Raw genomic sequence first — 22742 nt, 5'->3', positions numbered from 1 at the left:
AGAAATTGTTCTTATTCATATTAGGCCGAAAAGCACTTCGTGATGATCTGAAGAGGGTCCAAAACCGGTGTGCAGTGTTTGTAATACTGTACTGTCAGCTTCAAATGAAACGCGAATAAGAGAACTGAAACGCCAACTGTGCAAAACTGGAAGATATTAAACTAGGAGGCAGAATACCTGGGCGGTTCGCATCGATGGTGTGAAGGTATCTCTCTAAAAGTGTTAATAGGCCACACCTGTATCTCCTCTTCCGCCGTTATTATTTTTGATTGATTGTTCTCGCAGTTCACTCGTTTTGTTCCGTTTCATTTGATGTGGATGCTAGAACTTGTGTCGCCCTTTTTACAGCATTTAAAGAAATCCCGTGAAGTCTGAAAAAAAAAAGCGACAGTGCTTCTGCGCTACCGTACTGCAGCGCTCTCAGCTTTATACGGAAAGTAAGAAGCTTGCGCACTGGCCGCACTGGAGTGAACTGCCGACTCAACTGTCGACGTCGGCCGGATAATTCGTTTTCATCTTTGTCGGTGTCGTAGAAAGGGCTCGGTATCATCTGCGATAAATGATAGCCTGTCTATCGAAAGCCGGTTGCGACGAAGCTTCTCTTCAGTCACCACGCAGACATAAACAGGAAAGACAAATCGGCGACATCACATAGTTCAAGGAAGTCTGCGTTTTCTTTTCATTTTGTGAGTCGTAGTTCACCCCGTCGAAATCAACGCCGGCTGCTCACTTCGGCACATCAGCGTGCACGCTTAGTCCATTCACAACATGGTTGAGAGCGCCGCAGTATAGTCTAGCAAGGCGCCAGCCATGCGGGTTTTTCTGTTTCTCGCGTCTTCCTCAAATTCAGTAGCTATTTGTATGGCTACAAAAAAATATGGTGGGGTTTTAGCACAGTTAAATCTAGTAGACAGTGAAATCACGAGTGAAAGCATGTGTTTATCCTGGTTGGCTCATGGTTTTGCTTTGCTGGGTCACCGGCAGGTCTGGCGAAGATATTAGTCCGGTAGTAGTATTAGTTGATGAAAACGACGATGTGCAATGCACAGCGGGGGAGTGTGTTGGAGTTTAACACGATGCGCCATCTAGTGTGGCGATAGCAAAGTGCTCTCGTGCAATGGACAGAGAAGCTGATCTGTCCGCGCCGCCGCGAGTTCAAACTCAGTGGCGGTGGTATTTTATTTATTTCTTTGTTTATGGCTTGGCCTAGGTAACCCTCAAGGTCAAGCTTCATACAAACAAAAAGTAGTGCTTTCTCATTAAAACACGGTCGCCGATTTCTTAACCCACTTCATATTTTAGCAAAGAAAATTTAAGAAATAATCTGAGTGCTGTAACGTCACTGCAAAATATGTACGTTTTTTTTCGCTTGTGCGCGGAGAACCACGTTTCTTTAATGCCTTGGCTTACACCACAAGAAGTGCCCTGCATGCGCTCTAATTTTAGTTCCCTCAGGTTATATTAACCTTGAATCTCACTGCTCCGAATATGAAAAATTTTTAAAAATGAAAATGTCTCGCTAAACAGCAAATGTTCATTGGAAACATCATCTTACACTATGGACAAGGGTGGCGCTTATGAGCACTCTCAAGGTTGGGTTACACGTGAACATAAATACGCCCGAAAGGACGATATTGGACCGCTGTCGCCGTAGCTCAGTTGGTAGAGCACCGCACGCGATATTCGGAGGTCGCGAGTTCGGATCCCATCGGCAGCATGTAGCTGTTTTTAGTTCTGCTTTATAATCAATTATCGTTCACCTTCAATTAGTTACATAATGAATTTACCATTAATTATCGCCATGATTAAAGAAGTTCGGACCATTTCATTGTGCTTCTTGGTTTCGAAGAGTGTTGGCTTTCTTCATATGAAAGGCTAATATCCTGTTACATTACTAGACTATTGCAGTGGCAGGATTATTTGTGATTGCATTCGTAATTGCGCACTCCAATGAAGTTTCGCACTGTTTGAGTTGCCCCTGCCTTTGTTTGTTTGTTTGTTTTTTCAAAGGAAACAAAACCCTCTTATTTACACAGTGCCGCCACGTATTACGAAAGTTATGCGTGACCTATCATGAACGTCCACGCTCTATTTTATTGAAAGGGGTGCACGGCACGGACAGAAAAAGCTTTTGCAAACAGGTAAAAGCAAAGACCGCAGCGTTCGTCCTACCCAGCGCCCTGAAGACGCAGAACGCAGGCATACCGAGCAAGCAGAAGCATAGCGTCACTAAATACTCGGTCACTTCTCTGCCTCCCAAGAGCGGAATGACAGTAAGCAAACTGAGTATTCCAATGTTGATGAAAATGAGAACTGTGGGCACTCTGAATGTCCTGGAAGTGTCCTGAACGTGACCGCGCCACTTGAGCATGGCGAACATCGTCAAGACGTTCATGAATGATATGACACCCACGAATCCTTTGGCGAGGAATTCGACCGAACCTGTGAGGGTGAACAATATGGCGAGACACGTCCTACATATTATGGCGACCACAGGCAGGGAAGAACTGGTGGTGATTAAAGAGAGCATCTCGGGCAGATGCTTGTTGCGCGCCGTGGCCAGGAGCAACCGACTGCCGGTGAGGCAGGCGGCGCTCATGGTTCCGAAGGTGCAGATGCAGACGATGACGGGCACCAGGACTTCACCTGCAACTCCCCACGTTGGCCGGGCAAATGTGAAGGCCGTCGCCTCCGAGCTCGTCAGCCTTTGCGGGTCTAAGACGATGAAGTATGCCATGTTCGTGAGGACGTGAAGAGAGATGACCAGGAAAAGGCCACCCAAAAGTGATCTCGGGATTATCCGGCCGGGATTAGACATTTCTTCAGCCATGCAGCAAATCGGCGTACTGTAAGCGACAAGAAGGTAGAAACCAGTGAACGTTAAAAAAATTGTGGCGGTTTAGCATTTCTAAGAACGAAATATTGTGTGAAAGTTGATTTTCCCTTTTTCTCTCATGGTACTTTTGCGCACATATGGAATTTGATGAAGACGACGACGTGCAATGCACAGCGCGAGAGTGCGTTGCAGTTTAACACTAGGGGCGATCGGCTGCGGCCATAGCATAGTGCTCTCATGAAGCTGCCAGCTCAGCTGATATCTTCGCTCCGCCGCATGTTGAGGCCCTGTCACGGTAATATTCATTTTAATTTTACACGTATCAGAGAAGCTTCAGACACGCCTCGCCTTTTTCATGATTCCTAGTAAACAGTGCTTTCTCTATAACAAATTATTTTAATGCTACCAAAATTCAGTCCATCCCACTTGTAGCGGCTGCAGTTACAACGAACGTTTACTTATTACGAACCAGGGTGGAGCTAGCATGAAAAAAATGGGCGGTGGTTTATCTCTGGCTAAACTTGGAGTGACGCGATAGCTACCGCTGGCTGAGTGTAACTTGGTCACGTGACCAACCACGTGACGAACCACGTGATCAGCCACGGCGCTACGCCGCCGGCAGCTGCTCCGCCCCACGTGACAGTATGGCGGCGCAGCCACAGGGTGGCGGCGCCGCCACGCTGAAGGCTCGAATTGCTACCGTAATGTAGCCATCGCTACAAAAAATTCAGGGGGCCCTTTACTGACCTAAAGTGTGATGAGGCGAAAGAGTTTAGCGTGATGTTGCTGCTTGTGTCACTGATGTGTGGTTAAGAAGTCGATTAAGTACACAACTGTTTGTAAATCTTAAATGCTGGAGACACTGGAGGGCGTTTGGGCGGCATCTGTCTGATTCGATGCCTATCCGCGAACACTATCCAGCGTCCTAGACAAGGCGAACTACATATGCGTTGGCAAGAAGTAACGTAGTGGTTAGCACGTCCGGCTGCGGAACGGAGGGATGGTGGTTCGAATGCCATCGTGCACAATGATTTTTTTTTCTTATCGAGTTGCTGAAGAGCGCGACATCGGTCGGACAGAGTCGCGGCCGCGAGTATGAACCATTAAAGGCTTTCGCCCTAATATCCATTCTAGCAGCGATGCTGTATCTCAGAAACACCCCGGTCGCACGACTCGGTTACTTCAAACGAGGAGGCACCGTAAACACGCCATTGCAGTTAAATATCTCCCGGTTCCTGCAAGCGCGGACACAGAAAAGCGTCTGCTGGCACCCATAATACCGTCGCTGTTGTACTTGAAAAGAGCACAGCGAACACGATGGCACACGTGCAATGCCGTTGAAATATTGTTCTTTTCCCGGATCGTGTCGTACAACTGCACGCTTTGAGAGGCAACACCTGCTATGGCGGAGAGCATAGCAGCCTTCAGGCTCTTCGACGATGTACCCTGGGCATAAGGTTACAGGAAGGATGTCGGTGACCTACGACCTATTTGCTCTGTGGCTTGTTCACTTTAACCATGATATGGCGAAAATAAAAAAAAGGTCCTGCTCAGCCTTGGCAGCTGTGCCACGCACCACATGCGGTTTTCCCATGACTGCTGTCACCATGCTCTTTTGCCTCCGAGTGGGACGTGGAAGGTCCAGCCACGTGAAACGGGGACATTCACATGCTCAATGTGCCCGTTTGGCGGCGCGTTTTACACCGACATCCCAGTTCTGGATGGAACTGACTGCGGATCTCGCAACTGCTTCCATGAGGCTGAGTTTATGGGCCTAGGAACGACGCGGGAAGCTGTCCAGCTCCGCATGAGCCGACGCACGTGTATTTTAGTGCACTAGCACTAAGGCTTCAATCTCGAAAAAAACCCGTAGAGTGTTTGAAGCAAGCTATATCTTCAGAAATAAAACAAATGTGGCCACGTCTGCGCCACGCCTCAACTTCGAACCCGTGACGGCGCGAACACATAACCTTCGCTGGCCACTGCACAAGAACACTGCGCTCTCGCAAACTTTTTTGTAGCGATAGCTACAGTACGGTAGCGTTTCGAGCCTTCAGCGTGGCGGCGCCGCCCCCCTGTGACTGCGCCGCCACGCTGTCACGTGGTTTTCACGTTTTGCAGTGCAGCTGCCGGCGGCGCGGCGCTGTGGATGATCACGTAGTTGGTCAAGTGACCAGCCACGTGGTGCGAAGCAGCTGCTGCTGGCGGCACGGCGCGCCGGCGAAACCGAGCTACATCTGTGCGCATGCGCCGTGTCAAGAGGGACGAAGATGAAGAACGCCCAAAGAAACGTAGCGGCGAAAGACTGACTGCAATTCAACTGAGCAAGTTGCACTCGGCCAGCTGTAGCTATCGCGTCACTCCAGGTTTAACCAGGGCTAAACTGCAGTCAATTTTTTAACATAGTATTTATTACACTAAAAATACGTTCTATTACATAAACGATTTAGAAAATGCCGCAGCCAATGACCCATCGTGTTTAACTTTCTTCCGCAAGCTATGCATTGCATGTCGTCGTCGTCATCAACTTCCATCCGTGTGCAGTGGAGTCAGAACACACTGCTGTTGCAGTACCCTCCTAAGGTGCGTGAAGGGGTCTCAAGAATTTAGAAGTGCGCTACCAATAATGTCCCCAATCAGCGATTTCGCCGATGTTCACCTGAAGCCTGACCTCGAATCCTTAGCCTAGAACCGAAATTGAAATGAAACGGGACGTGCTAGCGCACACATGAGGTCACTTAACATGGATCACGAATGCGGGGCTCGATAACTGTCTAGAACCAAGTGCGAGCAACATCAATTGGAGAGCGGGTGACTAGGCTCACGGCACGTCTAGCGCGGCAGTGCCGTGAGGGAACCTCGACACCATGCTTGTAAGGGCAGATGGCGCAGCAATGCAGTTTTTTTTTTCGATCACTCCGCCACGCATCGTAGATCGTGCAAACTTTTGTGGCTGATGGCACTTCTAGCGTCCTACATTGAGCCACCTTGACGTGTGTTATTGCGTGATGCCGCCAGGTTACCGAGTCACTGTGTATTTCTAGTACCAGTACAGTGTGCAGGAAGAGAAACTCCCACTAGTGAACCCCTTCCTCAGCGAGGAAATTGCGATAAACAACGTTGCGCTATTGCGAAAAAACTGTGGCGGGGCCGTTCACACCTCCTCTTCAGTGGCTGGGGTATTGTGAGGGGCACTTACCTCGTGTATAAAGACCGCGCGGAGAGTCCCGCTTCACAGGGTTGCCCGCCATAAGCGAGAATGAGCTTTACTGCTGCTGGAATGCGCAAGCGTTCCGGCCATATGAATGCGGCAGCACTCTTATGCACCTGAAGGCCGATAAGGCATTCTGCCAGTCTTGCCAGCTAAGCGTCTGGTTAAGGAGCGATTCAGGAAGTACAGGCCGCGGCAGTATAAAAGTGAACACGACAGCGCGTGGCTTCCGCGCTTAGAGAAGCGGAATGGGCGGCAAAGAGACATGCGCAGCAAACACAGGCGGACGCTCTTCCTGCGCAAGCGTCTGGTGCCCCCCTTTCTCGTCGGTTCTCGGTGGCAGCGTTTGCGACGCTCTGAGGCTACGTACTTAAGTGTTCTTTTTTATATTGTCGCTACCCGCAGATTCAGCTGCTTATGACAAGCAGGCAACACGTGAACTTGCGTCCGAATTCAGGCGTGGCCGCCAAACAAGCAGTGCAGAGCAGCGGTGATACGCCGCCGCGGTGGCTCAGTGGTTATGGCACTCGACTGCTGACCCAAAATACGCGGGTTTGATCCCAGTCGCGGCGGCCCAGTTTCGATAGAGGCGAAGTTCTAGAGGCGCATGTACTGTACGATGTCAGTGCACGTCCCTGACATGGCCTGAGTCGATTTGTGACTTTCAACACCCGTAAACCAAAACAAGCGGCGGAGATGCAATGAGCAATAGCGAACGGTTATTTTATAACTAGCTCTCCTGTGCAGTAGCAATAGAAATGGCGTGGCGATTCAGTCGCTTTTTTGGCTTGCGTGGCAGGGGCGCCTGGAATCGCTCTTTCCACGTGCCACGGAAGGTTCGCTTGTGGGAATTTATTTACGTGTACACTGTACATGCGGATAGATTAAAAACAGCGTATATCTAAAGCATTCCCATCGCCGATTGTCAGCGACACGAAAATTGGAGACGAGCGGAGCAGTTCAGCAAAAGAGGTTTCCAGTGACACAAACGATAATAATCTTGTTTGCTCAGTTGATCATTCGGCAAATAATACTGAGGTGCAATACTTCTGAAGCAACAGATTAGTTCCGCTAAAAACATGCTACACATACCGGAAGACAGAAGATTACGCTAGGAAGATCAATATGCTGATGAAGAATCTTTCATGTCTTCAGAAAATGATTAAACTGGCTGAATTGGTACAAAGCCGTGGTGAATTCATGCTTAAATGACTGATTTTTTTATATTTAGAAATCATTACTCTTTGTCAGCTGATCTCCACCTTTTATTGATTTTAAAAAGTTATGGTCGAAACAACTTGAACAGCAGCTAGAAGGTACGCCATCATCTCATGTCGTCTTATCTATTTTTCAATGATCAACTTAAAAATTAGAGGAACAGTGACTTTACCTTCCAGCCCCAGTGAACATAGCGACAGACAACGCTTGCAGTGCCCTCCCGGGCGTTGTGTCACTCTTGAATGAAAATCTATCAAATGGAAATGGCGCTGGAAAAAAAGTCGCATCGACAAAGCCATTTAATCACCAGCAAGAGGCAGCGCTTGGTGTTTTTGTGCCTGAGCTTCACTTAAGTCTTTTAAAATACTGTTTCATGGTTAAAAACATCCATATTTTTTATTTAGTTTATGTATTTTTTATTTATTTAGAAAACGCATTTACTTTCCCCGCTGTGACCCAACAATACTAATAATAATTGGTCTTTAGGGAAAGGAAATGGCGCAGTATCTCTCTCATATATCGTTGGACACCTGAACCGCGCAGTAAGAGAAGGGATAAAGGTGGGAGTGAAAGAAGAAAGGAAGAAAGAGGTGCCGTAGTGGAGGGCTCCGGAATAGTTTCGACCACCTGGTGATCTTAAACGTGCACTGACATCGCACAGCACACGGGCGACTTACCTAGCGTTTTGCCTCCAACGTTTTGTTGCTGTGACCCAACAAAATCAGGCTATTTCGATGAGTTACGCGCACTAGAGAGGTTGTTTTGCCAGCAAGTTTCTCGAAAGCAGATGCAATTTGGCGCGATGTAGCCTAAAGTTGTTGGGCCACAGCGCCGCAACGGCGATGGGCAATGGCGTTTTCGAAATTCTGAAGACTGATATAGATATTACTTACTGTGGGCTCACGCCTTTTATTCGAAAGGAGCCTAAAAGCAATAGTTAAAAAGTTCACTATTTAGTATTGGTTAACCAGCCTGCTATTTATCGCAGCTTAGCTGTACTCTGACGTGCCACACGGCTGACAACGCTATACCAGAAAAAGCGCTGTTTTAAATCAAAAAGCCTATTTGTAAAAAACTGCATAAAGTCTTAGGTGAAACACCCTATATAATTAAAGCGTGCATGTTAAGCGCAGTCATGAAGACTCGAAGGTTTTTATTTTGAATTTCTGTTGAATCTCGTGCGCGTTAAAAGCAACAACAGGTATTACTCACTTCGAAAGCTCCATACGATTCCGGTGATAATTATTGAAAATAGAACTCCAAGTTTGACGACAAACAAATAGTTCTGGACCTTCATAGACACCTTCAGCGAGAATGTATTAACAGCTGCTGAAAGTTCTGAAACCAAAAAGGCTCATATTAGTAACAAGGCCTCGACACCTGCTTCCTTCACATCTGCATGAAGGCATTCTTGTTAAGCTTGCATTTCAATATATTTTGTGGCATAGGTGCGTACGTTCGCAAAGACTTTTGCGTGGAGCGTGTCACTTTTGGCAAATGGATCTAGAATACTACCAAACTGCAGTGAGCGATTATTTTCTAGAGAGAACTGCTCTAAAAAATGAGTTTCTATGGATGTCGTCTTTTATATATTTATTTTTGCAAAGCTATTTGTGTATAATAACAAATTCTGCTCAGCACCATGGGCATATGCGGTTTACAGAACTGCTAGAGACACGGACAAACGAAGCAAGACGACGTTAGAGTTTATCGCACGAGTCGCGTATGGTTCTTAAAATAGGAATGCCTTGCGCACATGCAAGACAACACAACTAATGAAGACTGGCAGAGAAACACTGTAGCTCATGATTTGTTTACACTTGTTTCAATGAAGTTATAGAAGTTTTGTGCGTTCAAGTTAAGCCTTCGCGCGTACGTACAAGCATACAAGAATCAGCGCCTTCGTTGTGTCTCGTCTCGGCCTCTGTCGGTGTTCTTAAGCGCTGGTCTTTAACACGATGGATCAAACACCAACTCGCCCAATCCTCATTTCTTCTATAAGAATGCCTTTTGGAGGTCTCTAGATCCACATATTTGAGCGAAATCTTTACGGTATGTTGCCGGCGTTCAGATAATTGCTTAAAATTACGGAACATTTAATGTTTGGATTCTCTGCAAAACGTCAGCCGATTTGGGAAACAATATAAGGCATTATCGAGGACAACACTACGGCTGTGCGCGCCAAGCATTACGTTCACATCAATGTCTTGTGGAATGTTGGCTTGAAGTACAAGAAATGTGACGCCTGTGTTTACCTAATTGATGTCTTCCTTGAATGGAGTCACAGCTTAACATCGCGATCATAGCCATCAAGTGAGTTTGTGGAAGTTTAACTGAAGGTGAATGCGGCATCGTCTGCGCGTTAATATTACCGACGCATCTCCATCTCGGGTCATGTAGCCGAGTACATGTTGTCGAAGGTGTCTTGTTTTATTTGAAACCATCTGCATTCGGTAATTACAAAAATTATGACATGTAAAAGAGAGTGTTGTTGTAGATATTGTAATGATGTAATCATTTTATTTTGAGGGCGGTGCGCGAACATTCACAACTTTCAACTGTGATCGCAATCGTTATTCTGTTCTCGGAAGCGCGGTGTGTGCCCGCTTGTTCTCGATAAAAAAACGTCCTTTCAAAGGATGGCTCGCAAGTGGAGGAGGGGCGCTTCGAAATTAAACCCCTCACTTTTGGACACGTCTTTCAGCCTCCTGGAGTTACGTTCGGGTCGTCGCCTGAGTCTACCGCCAACAATTACTTAGAAGGGTACCGGAACCTGCTCACCACCGCAGCCCACCACTACTCCTGCGGCTGCCCCAGCCCTGACCGTCAATATAGCTGCCAGCGCAATCCCCAGGCCTTTGTCAGGTTATGCAGCGAAGACGCTACCGACTGCCCCGATGATTATACTAGAGCAGTTCCTTCCACCGCTTAGACGATTCCCACAAACGCCTTAATACTGCCTGCGCAACAACGTCGCGAAGACGGAGTTTTGCAGCGTTTTTTTTTTCATGTAATAATCTTGTTCCATGATGCTCAACGTGTATAATTAGCGGTCACAGGGAAGACATTTCGTTCGTAGTAGCATATCCTAGATGAGCTACCTCATGCCGCCAGCACCGTTCACAAGACTTCAAGTTGCTATCCTCCATAGAACAACGGCCTCTTTGCGAGTTCTAGTCGTGCGTTGGTCGACACGACGCAAATGTAAACCGGCGCTGACTATAAGAACTGGAACAATAATGAGCGTATTGTTATCTTTGCGTATAATTCTTTTTGCTGCACACCACTGAATATACAGCCGTTTGTTCTTGGTTTGTGGACGTGTTCCCTCCCCCACCTTTTATGCCACCTTCTTTACTCCCGTCTCTCCATCCCCGTCTCTGGCTGACCAGTTTTCTTCCGGGATAGCCAGTGACGCTGACTTGCCCGCGTCCACATCGAAGTGGCCCAACAAGAATGCGATCGAGCACCGCTCCTAACAGCACTACTGCCTTGTATCTGTTTGTCTTGGTGATGAAGTTCTCCGCATAAATACAGTCCTGACCACTGGCTTGTGCGACAAGTCTCTCCTCCACTTCCTCGGGCCATACAGGGGGCGGCAGAAGGTTAGGTGGGCGGATGAGATTAAGAAGTTGGCAGGCAAAAAGGGTGGATGCAGCTGGCAAAGGACAGGGTTAATTGGAGAGACATGGGAGAGGCCTTTGCCCTGCAGTGGGTGTAGTAAGGCTGATGATGATGATGACATGGTGAAATAAGAAACATTTCCTGTTAATAGTCGGGTTGCGCCCTCGCACACCATCACCGATCGCCTTCAACGCACAACACCGGTTTTTCGGCACTCGAGCATGACACCGTGCTCCTGTCTCCCCTATTCGCTTTCAACCGCGTCCAGTGTTGTTGCTTCCGTGCCGGCGGAGAATTAGTGTCACTGCTGGTCGCGCACTTTCGCTTACGCATTAAGGCGAAAGCATTTAATGGCCCATGCTCGCGGCCATGAATTTTTCCGGCGTCCGGTACATCAAGCAACTCGATAAGAAAAAAAAAATATTTTTGCACGGTGGGATTCAAACCACCATCCTGCCGTTCCACAGCCGAGCGTGATAACAACTACGGTGCTTCCTGCCAACGCATGTGTTGTTCTCTTTGTCTATGACGCTGGAGAGTGTTTGAGGAAAGGCGTCGAATCGGATGGATGCCTCCCATATGCCCTCCAGTGTCTCCAGCATTTAAGATTCACAAACAATTGTGTACTTAATCAACATTTTAACCACACATCAGTGGTACAAGCAGCAACACCACGATAAAGGCTTTCGCCTCATCGCACTTTAGGTCAACAAAGGGCCCCTTGAATTCTTAAGTAGCTACCTGTAATCGTGATTGCTTCTCTCTGTTTTCGGAAGCGGGGGTTGTGCGCCGGTCATTCTCGAATTACAAGCGGTAGCTCACAATAGTATTGCCCACCAACGGAATTTCAACACGCACGGAAATCTGTAATTGCATTTTCTCCTAAAATCAAGTGGGGATGAAAAAAAACTGCAAGAACTGCATGCTTAAAAATGAAACTTAGGATAACGCAAACGACAGACAAGCTGAGCTTTGTGCTTGGTGAGAGCTGCATCAGCTGCTTCCGCGCCATAAAAACTGATGTGACCCTCTTCCCCCACCCTCCAGCGGTTCAGTTCAAAAAACGCATTTGAAAAGAGCGCCCGCACATTAGCGTGAAAACTCACCGATTACTGCCACAGTCACCAGGATGGTCACCACATATGGCGGTGTAAAACTTCCGTACACCACGCTCAGGCAGTAACTCGTGAAGGTCAGGGCGTGCAATGTTGTACCCATGGGTTCCGCCAAGAGGAAGCACCAGGCGTAAAGGGAACAAATCATGTCCCCCATAATTCCTAGCGACTTAAAGCTGACTTTCATGTAATCGTACGGTCCGCCGGCAGAAGGCATGGTCGTGCCCAGTTCGGCATTGCAAAGTCCGTCTGGAATGTTCAAAACGCCGCTTCATACAGAGTCATCGGAAATGATATAATTTTGCTGAATGATATCAGGCTCGCGCTTGGATCAGGCATGACAAAACTGATACTATGGTAGAAACGCTTTTCGACAAGCCTTAGACAACGCATGAATATGCGGTTATTATAAGGTCTTTGCTAGCGCGAAATTGATGTGTCTAAGCGAGATTTTGTGCGGTCAAAAATATAAGGGGTATTGTTGCAACGGAAAAACAAAGAGAGAGGTCCAAAGCGCCTATGCTGGCTAAAACTAATTCAAAAGACCGGGGAGGGGGGGGGGGGGGTTACGTGACGTATGCATCGATTTAGCGCTAGCTACCGATTTAGACAGAATTTCGGACGGAAGCTCCTCCTTTTTAGTGGCGCATTCAACACCGGTGGTGTCCCTTTCAGTATCACAGTAGATACTTATAAAAAAAAAACCTGGTTCAGGACTATCTATCACAGTTGAGGCTGCAAAAGAGAACTGAAAGTTATTCCACCATTTTTTTGTCCTAATTTCCACAACTATTTTATTATGCATTTGCCGACTTACGGGTTAATGAAGCCACTCCCGCTGTAACCCATATCAAAAGGTCGACGCCGACAGATCCTGAATTCATATAAACAATGCTCGGCGTGATGAAGATTCCAGCTCCTGCAATGCACGCAACAAAGGAAGTATTTGCAATCAGTTCTCATATTGTATATTTGACAGTGTCGCTCACAACGAGCAGTACAGAACCAGACACGGCCAGCAGCGGCGACGCCTTGCGAACGCCACACAGTGGAACCCGCGAAAGCAAGACCTGCTCTTTACTAAATCACTACTGCGGGTTAAACACATAAATTTTGGTAATGAAACTAGTGGTCACCGGATTAAATGCGCTTCGTCATGTTGTCTTCGCCGCTATAGCACGCAGTCGCCAGAGCAACTTATTTATTACAATATTACATGTATTTCGTTTGCATCGTTGTTAATATATATTATTGTTCAGTGAAGGTTTCAACGAGCCAACATAGCACAACGTTTCGACATGCTCGACTTTCCGTCTATAAGGTTTATTTTGCCGTCAGTTTCTGGAATGGCATTCCGTTTGGTTTATAGATGTTTGAAACGTGCCAAAGCAACTCAGGCTATGAAGGACGCCGTAGCGAAGGGTTCCGAAAATTTCGATCACCTGGGGTTCCTTAACCTGTACTGACATCGCACAGTTCACGGGCCTCTAGAAATTCGACTCCATCGAAACTCGACCGCCGCGGCCGGGATCGAACCCTCGTCTTTCTGGTTAGCAGCCGAGCGCATTAACCACCAACATATAGAGTGGAGGCCATTGCCATCGTGGCGGAAGCTAGTTTATAAGATTTAGTTTAATTATTATAAAGGCGCAGAACAAAAGAAATGGTATGATCTGATCCGGAGTTCCCGGGTTCGAACCCGACCGCGGCGGCTGCGTTTTTATGGAGGAAAAACGCTAAGGCGCCCGTGTGCTGTGCGATGTCAGTGCACGTTAAAGATCCCCAGGTGGTCGAAATTATTCCGGAGCCCTCCACTACGGCACCTCTTTCTTCCTTTCTTCTTTCACTCCCTCCTTTCCCCTTCCCTTATGGCGCGGTTCAGGTGTCCAACGATATATGAGACAGATACTGCGCTATGTCCTTTCCCCCAAAACCGATTATTATTATTATTGGTATGATCTCCTCCCTCGGAACGCACTTGAGCGTGAGGGCAAGTGTCCCTATACCAAACCACACAAAAGCTCTCAGAGTGGTCGCAGCTAAGACAAATAATAATAATAAAAATTGGTTTTAGGGGGAAAGGAAATGGCGCAGTATCTGTCTCATATATCGTTGGACAATTGAACCGCGCCGTAAGGGAAGGGATAAAGGAGGGAGTGAAAGAAGAAAGGAAGAAGAGGTGCCGTAGTGGAGGGCTGCGGAATAATTTCGACCACCTGGGGATCTTTAACGTGCACTGACATCGCACAGCACACGGGGGCCTTAGCGTTTTTCCTCCATAAAAACGCAGCCGCCGCGGTCGGGTTCGAACCCGGGAACTCCGGATCAGTAGTCGAGCGCCCTAACCACTGAGCCACCGCGGCGTGGCCTAAGACAAACACAGAAATGAGAAAAGAACTCAAAGAGAAGAGCACGAATATGAACACAGACAAACAAACGCACCGAAAAAGAATAGAAACATCAAGGACGGCCGTCAGCGTGGCCGGAGGTAAACCTCCAGTGAGGCGCCGCCGGGTCAGAGTGGGCTGCCCGTATCGGGTAAAATGAAAACTCCTGTTCAGGAAAAAGAATTTACGCAGTAACTGTCTCAAATATCTCGGTGGACACCCGAACTGCGCCTTAGGGGAAGCGATAAAGGAGAGAGTGAAAGAAGAAAGGTAGAAAGAGGTACCTTAGTGGAGGGCTCCGGAATAATTTCGACCTCCTGGGGACCTTGTTCGTGCGCTGACATCGCAAAGCCCACGAGCACCTTCTGCGTTTCGCCTCCATCGAAACGCATAACTTTGAACAAAGCATCCGAGAGCTTCTTTAGGAGCAAATTTAACAAAAATCACACGTTATAAAGGAACAATGACGCTTCGGCCTCGCAACCGGCCTTCATCAGAAAAGCTGGGTTACACGCAGTGTCCTGTAATTATACTGTGAGGTTATCAGTAGCAGTGCTGGAGACAATGAACCTCTAAAAATAATACAAGACTAAAATGAGTTCCCAATCATTCAGTTACATGTACGCGAGCCTGTGTTTCACAGATCATCGAAAATAAAAAGAAAACAAAGGCACCTGTAGAACTTATATTGCACAACATACTACGCAGCTCACACATGCATGAGTGACCATTATAAATCATCGAAAATAGTAAGAAAACAAACACACGTGGCGGAACTATATTATAAATGATAATGCGGAGCCGACCATAAGTACACGTACAATTAGACAACACACGGTAAATATATTCACAACAGTGGCTCCGACGTGCGAATAAACCACACTTCCACTGACATTTCCGCCGAGACACCTGCTATCACCCCGCCCTCCACAAAAAAACAACAGATATATAAAGAGAGAGAGAGAGAGAGAGACAGACAGACAGAGAGAGGAATAGAGAGATTCACAAGTGCGTTGCGATTGCGAGGAGCATACCTCCTCGCATCTTCTGTGCCTTCTAACGCTACCGCATTATGTAAACCTGCCTTCACGAACAGAATACCGTTCCCGCAATTACTGGGGACTTGACCTTAAATTACAGACATTCGTTTTTGGTTTAACGTTACGATAAAAACGACTGCTCGTTATTCAGGGGCATGCGGCTAGTAGTTGGTTACGTTACAACAAAAACGACTGTTCATAATTAAGATTAATGTCGCCAGTACTTCCGGGAACGGCATTCTCTTTGCAAAGGCAAGTTTACATAATGCAGTTCCCTGAATATAAAGGCATAGAAAAAAATTAATGTTATTTTAGGAACAGCAACACACTTCAGAGTGACATCAAGAGACCCTATAACGTACCACGCAATAGCTCTCGCAACGGTAGCATCTAAGACAAACACAGACACTGGGCACATGAAAATGACGAAAGCGGAGATAAGGCAATCCCCCACTATGGCACATCTTTCTTCCTTTCTTTTTTCACTCCCACTTTCCTCCCTTCCCTTGCGGCGCGGTTCGGGTGTCCACCGACATATGTGAGACAATTACTGCGCCATTGCATTTCGCTTCTGTAAGCCAGTCTTCAAGAAAAGGTTACCATTCCAGAAACTGTCGGCAAAATAAAGCTTCAGTAACAATAGTTGCGCTCTCTGAAACGTTCCACAATAGAAATAAGAAATGAAAGAAATATTACAGCCATAGGATTTTCGCTAGCGTGGAATGTAATCGATATTTTTATTATGTATCACAATCACACAGACGAAGATGACCTTCAAAACTATCGTGTGACAAACTTGGCTATTGCGGTGAACCAAAGCTCCACAAAATCCGGGAAACAGGCTGCAGGATGATGTCTGTTATGTCACTGCGTAGGGTGGAATAGCCTATAATATTTATATCGAAAACTGTTTAGCCTGTCTCATAGCCACAAAAGAAATATATATACCAGAACTGCATGAGAAAGGCAGTGTCCGCTAAATAACTCAAAAAGCTTTGCTACGACGCGCGTTTATTTTTGTGGAACTTCTGCGAACATAACGCGAAGAATCCTGCCCAATAGTATGTTTTCTTGTGCCCGCAAGGCATGGGAGTGTTGAATAAAGTCCTGCATTCAAAGTGTTTCATGTTTCTTTAATCCACTGGAAAACATGAACGAGCAATTTTCCGTCTTTCACGGCAAGAGACGTAGTGCGCTACATCTTCAGCAGATTTCAGACTAGGAAAGATGATGCCACAGTCAAATGTTTATTTCCTGGCAAGTCTACTAAATCAGTCCGCCAACTGAAAGGCTGTGAGAGTAGCCGCTTATGTATTATTTGCTATGCCTGAGGGTGCATTACGCTCTCCGCTTCACTAGGCCTGTTTCAATCCAGCAGTGAACCACCTTTGCCAAAAGTAACCGGGCGGTGATGGCTGGTTTCTTAGCCGCGTAGCTAATCATTTATGGCAGCCTTTAAACTCTTAATATACGTAAATTAAGGAAAACCCTTGTCCTCACGTTCCGTCATTTTCGGTCTTTAGGAGTGCCGTAAAGACTCCGTCATACGGCTGAGAAGCAAAAACCTGTTGCTCGGTTACTTTTGTCAAAAGGGGACGTATAGCGAACATAAGCAATCTTTTTAGACACATGTGCTGGATGTAGCCCCGTTGAAAGGAGCGCTCCAATCAAGACGACTGATATCGGAGATGTAACGCAGTCTTGAGCACTAAGTTACACTTCGCAGTGAAACAACGCGCTTGATGAAATAAGGCATCTCGTTCTGTGTATTTTTACAGTGCGAAGGATTCCATTCAAAGCTAACATGCCAAAAAGGTGACAATTCGGTATCTAACCGATGGTCTTTTATGCCAGGCACCGGAAGATAGTTACATCAATGCGCGAAAGGTGGCCTAACCATCAGTGAGGATATCCGTATTGCCGGACAGGAGAAATGGCTCGCTCGCCACTTCCACAGTAGAGAGAAGCTTGGAAGTGTCCAGGCAAAGGAAAGTGTCCGGGCAAAGGAACGTGGCAAAGGAACGTGAAAAAGCCATCTGCAGCATATGGTGCATTCATGTGCTACAGCAGTGTAGTAAAAAAGTCCATTGAAGAGGGATGTCCACTTTTGGAATGGTCCATAAACGTGAAATCTAGTCGAGGAATGCTCCCGTGTCCTTCCGATAATTCATTTGAAATATGTTACAAGGAACGGAGTGGGCACATGTATTCTTCGGATGAGCCCTTCGAAACAAGGAAAGGTAAAGTGAACCAGGGAAGTGGTGAGGGATGGAAAGTCATCTAAGAGTTGCTGCAAAAGGAGAAAGTTTTGAATTCGAGTCTGATGTTTAACGATGCAAATCCACAAGCTCTACAGCGAGAAAAACGTACCGGCGGTGGACACCCGATATATTGGGTCAAATATTGCGATACCCAAATCCTCAAAACTTCATGGCTGCTTTGTGAAGTAAACGTTTGAAACCTGCATCAAGGATATACGGGGCGTCGCATGTCGAAAGAAACTTGTCTTGAACTAAAGGACCATTCTGACTCTTCTAAGGTGATGGCGTGGTTGTTTTGACAGCACCACTTCCCATTCCTATTCTACCATAAACGGACTTAATTCTGGTACCATGTTATACAAACTTCGAGAGCACACTTTAGAGAACGCCGACCTCCGAGGCAACCTGGAGAATATTCTCACTAAAAAGATAGTCAACACGTGATTCCTCACTTCGGTACACTGAAGTCATGTCGAAGGGAACACCCCCTACAGTGGAGAACGGCTTCTGTGATAGTTACATTTTGCTCCTTGAGCGCAGCTGGCTCTTGCTGGTGTGGCTCGCGCAACTATCGCAGAGCACGGGGATAAAAATGCCGTCATTTGTCACATATGTAGAAAGGATGCCCCGCTAGGAATTGAATGTGATTACTATGCGCTCTCGTACCAGGGACCACGTGCGCAAAATTATGACTTTATGTCGTGGAAGAGATATGCTGCGTCTGTTAGTTCTCTTTTATCTGTCAGTACGTAAACTGAATAGAAGCAAATGCTTGCTATATGTATGCTTTTTGTGAGGTTCTTCCTAAAGACTCATCGCTTGATCCTTTCAAATTGGTGAAAAAGCCACTAACGAGTCAGACTACATTTCTACCGTGTTGGTCGTGAAGCTTCCTTCACCCTTTATGACACCTGTCTACCAACGTTAACTGCTTGATGCCATAACAACGCAGCGTTCAATCGTAAGCCGCATTCTCTCTGTTAGGAGTGTGAGGGTCAGCGCTAGTTCGCTTAGTCAGAGTCGTGTTTCTATTTGTTTTATTATTTATTTACAGGAAACTGCAGACCGAATCGGTCCCAGCAGTAGAGGGTACATAAATTTGTTAGTAAGCACTATGCCTTAGGATCAGCAAATATGATGAAGTTACAATTTACAACAAGAAAATATAGTAAAAATAAACAAGGTTACAATGAAAATACACTTTGTGAGAGTACATGCCTCAAACAAAGGCATATAGACAAAGAAGCACACTATGCACTGTTAATAAATAATCATCATTTCTAACCATGCAGTCAGAAGTATAGGCTCTCAAAAGGTTGAAGAAAGGACGGTTGAATCATGAGGCATTTGTGTTCTCTGCGAACACAAATTCTCCGCTAAATAGTTTGCTTTAAAGGATTCACAGACTTCGCGAGTATTCTCGGCGTCACTGTGACTTTACGGTATTGTCATGGTTTACTTACCAATGCAGTTGCCCACCACAACTGCAATAGCGCTGAACAGATTCATGTCCCTTCTGAGACGGCCGTAAGTGCGGCCTGCGAAAGAGCAAAGCGCAGCATGCTTTCAAGAACATTTCATAATGGCTGAACATGCATTTAAATCAACAGGACCCATCCTGCACAAATGACCAAATAATCGATATTGACGCTATATCGCCTGGTGTACCACATGGCGGAGAGCATTAAGGCATATAATTTAAACGGGGGGGAGGGGGGCGACACCAGATGTTCTAACTGTGTTTCTGCTTTGGATTGACGCGAATGGCATTAGCAAACATGGGATTCGCCGGTGGTCAGTTCACCGCCAGTGAACAATTGACCGTTATAATGAAATGAAAGCTCGCAACTATTGTTCGGCCAGTCAAATCGAAACTATATGGAGAATAAATTGAAGTTACCTACTTCACGACGAATTTCACGCGGTGATTAATGTTTGCTAATGTCTTGCGTAACCTTCGAAAGCCAAATACAGTAGAAAAACTTTTGTGCCTCTACCCTGTAAGAGTAGTTAAAAATAATGCACGCCTTTTGTACATACATCTCGCCACTATACAAGTGTCTTCGTATTGATATCACAATATTCGGGAACGAAAAACATTACTTTCCTCCTAATGAGGCTAGTCACGCATATATAACTTACGAAGCAACTTCTATGCCACTGCTTGCTCTGTTAACTCAGACTTTTTCAAAGCAATTGTATATTCCGAGTTAAAATTCCTTTTCCCTATTTTAAGCCCAAAATATCAAACGCTTCCAAACTAACAAAATTGCCCGCTATAATTGCGTGCTTTCACTCATTTGAATTCTCGGCCACTGGCTGCGGCGGTCGTCGGCGGTGAAGGCCTCCAAGGCACTGCTCCGCTTTTTGAGGACTTCTGGCCTGCATGATAGGCTGTGACTTTACTCAACGCTGTGACTTCGCATAGAGACTTTAATTTCCTTCAATTGTCCTTTCTCCTTCATCTATTTCTCCCCTCACCCCTTTCTCACCGTGCAGGGTAGCAAACCGGCAATTCGTCTGGCTAACCTCCCTGTCTTTCCTCCTCCACCTACCCCCTCATTCGTTTGAACTACAAAAAGCTGCCGTAAGTACAGCCATGAATAATAATTCAGGTAAACCAATAATCATTCCGAATAGAAAAGCCTTGTTTTTATCTCAACGTCTTAAGGAATGCCACGCCTTGAAATTGTTCACTAAAAACTATTCTCTGCACCCTCCCGTCCTGCCGCACCAATGAAAGGCACAAGGTTGCGGTCAGTGCTAAAATTTCCTGCAATTTTTTTCACTCCATTCACAACAACAAATTGGAGTTGCCTGTCTTCTTCAGTTAGTGTATAATACTTGTCTATGTTTATATATATATATATATATATATATATATATATATATATATATATATATATATATGTGTGTGTGTGTGTGTATGTGTGTGTGTGTGTGTGTGTCTGTGTGTGTGTGTGTGTGTGTGTGTGTGTGTGTGTGTGTGTGTGTGTGTGTGTGTGTGTGTGTGTGTGTGTGTGTGTGTGTGTGCGTGTGCGTGCGTGTGTGTGTGTGTGTGTGTGTGTGTGTGTGTGTGTGTGTGTGTGTGTGTGTGTGTGTGTGTGTGTGTGTGTGTGTGTGTGTGTGTGTGTGTGTGTGTGTGTGTGTGTGTGTGTGTGTGTGTGTGTGTGTGTGTGTGTGTGTGTGTGTGTGTGTGTGTGTGTGTGTGTGTGTGTGTGTGTGTGTGTGTGTGTGTGTGTGTGTGTGTGTGTGTGTGTGTGTGTGTGTGTGTGTGTGTGTGTGTGTGTGTGTGTGTGTGTGTGTGTGTGTGTGTGTGTGTGTGTGTGTGTGTGTGTGTGTGTGTGTGTGTGTGTGTGTGTGTGTGTGTGTGTGTGTCCAGCGTCGCAAATATTTATAAATTTCTCAGTAGTTCAAAATCAGTGCCTTTGTCTGACTTCAATTTTTTCTCTGTAATTCATTTCCTATCCAGCAGAGCGCTGGCCTGCGGCCAGTCAACAAATTCAGCACACTTAGCTCTACCACGAAGTCTAAAACACTAGGAGTTTTATAAACGATACAATTTGTTCACCAAATCGGCTGACACGTATGTTCTTAAAGCTTTCAGGTGGCAATATCCTGTTTTGCACTAGCTTTTGCATTTTTTAAATAGTGCTCAGTTTTACTATGGACTACGAAAATCTAAAAATAATGAAGAACGAATGCATTTTTTATTGTGGCAGTGTACCTGCTGGCATAAAGCATTATTTATAAATATATGTACGCACTGGACTCTCGAAGAAAGTCCAGTAACATCCGGAAATGTGGCCCAAAAATCTATTCTACGTCTTGTGGACGGCCTGGAGGCGGTCCTCACTGGCATGCCAGTAAGATATCACTTTCGCGCTTAGGCCTTGGCACAGTAAAAATAAAAAGTAGAGGAGAGCTTTGCAGACACTATTCTGCACAATGTAATGTCTCCGAGATAACTTTGCAGTCGGATCTCGCGAACCGTGATAAAAATGTCGGAACAATCGCTCCTTTTTATCAAAACAAATTAGGGCAGTCCAGCTCATATTAGTTACACACGAAGCAATGCTGCCCCTTGACTGAAAACAAGGGAAAGGCTTTAGATACCTGCACTCTCCAACACTAAATATTAAATATTAGGTAAGTTTGCTTCTTCTTTGGCAGGAAAGAGCAAATATTTACTAGTGCCTCTTTTACAAATTTACAACTGGTGACTTGCAAGTCGGCACACATTTTTTCACACTTACCCTCTTCGTCCGCCATGTTTAGCTGGTGCAGAAAGTCCTTCCTTTCCTTTGCGATCTTGTATCCTAAGCCCCGTTGCCAGCCTCGTCACCTAGCAAAAAAGCCTTCCGATAATTCTCTCGCCCCCATTCATTCTTTACGGTGCTGGTTGAAGAGGTCCCCCTGCGCAAAACAATTCCTTCTCTATTAGGAGTAATTGTATCTAACTGCAAACACGAATGTCAGACTTGCAGCCCAGAGTCCCACGATAGAATAAGCTGGAGCACACAACCCATAAAGAGTATTTTGAAGCGAGGCTGCCAACAACAGGAATGTCGGCAGATTGCGACCTGTCGTACCAGTACACTTCGCCGACGGGAAACAGCTGCGAGATTGTACGCCCAAGCGCAGCTGTGGCGAACTTAGTTCCTGCGATATAAAAACTACAGTGCAGCGAATCTCTTAGCACGGCGTGCTTTGTCAGCACCTATATCTGAACACTCACACTGAGTGGCAATTTTTTTAGTAAGGCAAATAAGGACCTTGAAATGACAGCTAATTCGGCGAAAGATCATTTTATCAATCTATACAGTTGTGAAATTGCCCTTAAACCAATCTCCGGAAATTATCGCGCTGTCCAATTCACTAAGTGTGCATCTTCGTCTGTCATCGTCAGTAATGAAGCGACAGATCTCCTGCTGAAAATAGCTATCCCTTTTGATACCTATTTTAAATCTTTTTAATCTGACAGCGACCAAAATCCAGCCTTTGACCGTTATAATGCTGCAAACCTGATTACTGACATTACGATTAGTTA

The 22742-nt window shown here is 46.0% G+C and overlaps 1 protein-coding gene across 1 annotated transcript; it reads right to left on the bottom strand.

Moving 5' to 3' along the window:
- Positions 1 to 1438: 1438 nt before the first annotated feature.
- LOC144103958 (Y+L amino acid transporter 2-like) lies at positions 1439 to 22244 on the bottom strand. Its single transcript, XM_077636691.1, has 7 exons — positions 21949 to 22244; positions 19156 to 19230; positions 12822 to 12923; positions 11996 to 12253; positions 8478 to 8603; positions 7438 to 7534; positions 1439 to 2846 (listed from the first exon to the last, which is right to left on the bottom strand). Exons 1-7 carry the CDS (start codon positions 21962 to 21964, stop codon positions 2072 to 2074), a joined length of 1449 nt encoding a protein of 482 aa, XP_077492817.1. The 5' UTR covers positions 21965 to 22244; the 3' UTR covers positions 1439 to 2071.
- Between the last annotated feature and the right edge of the window lie 498 nt (positions 22245 to 22742).

The sequence above is a fragment of the Amblyomma americanum genome, chromosome 9 (genome assembly GCF_052857255.1).
Source record: "Amblyomma americanum isolate KBUSLIRL-KWMA chromosome 9, ASM5285725v1, whole genome shotgun sequence".
Lineage (NCBI taxonomy): Eukaryota > Metazoa > Arthropoda > Arachnida > Ixodida > Ixodidae > Amblyomma > Amblyomma americanum.
This window is presented reverse-complemented; position numbering and strand designations above follow the sequence as displayed.

Coding starts and splice junctions, on each gene's coding strand:
- LOC144103958 (XM_077636691.1), bottom strand. Junction 12,924..19,155: donor TGTGGTGGGCAACTGCATTG/GTAAGTAAACCA, acceptor CGTGCATTGCAG/GAGCTGGAATCTTCATCACG. Junction 2,847..7,437: donor ATGTTCACTGGGGCTGGAAG/GTAAAGTCACTG, acceptor TGTCGCTTACAG/TACGCCGATTTGCTGCATGG.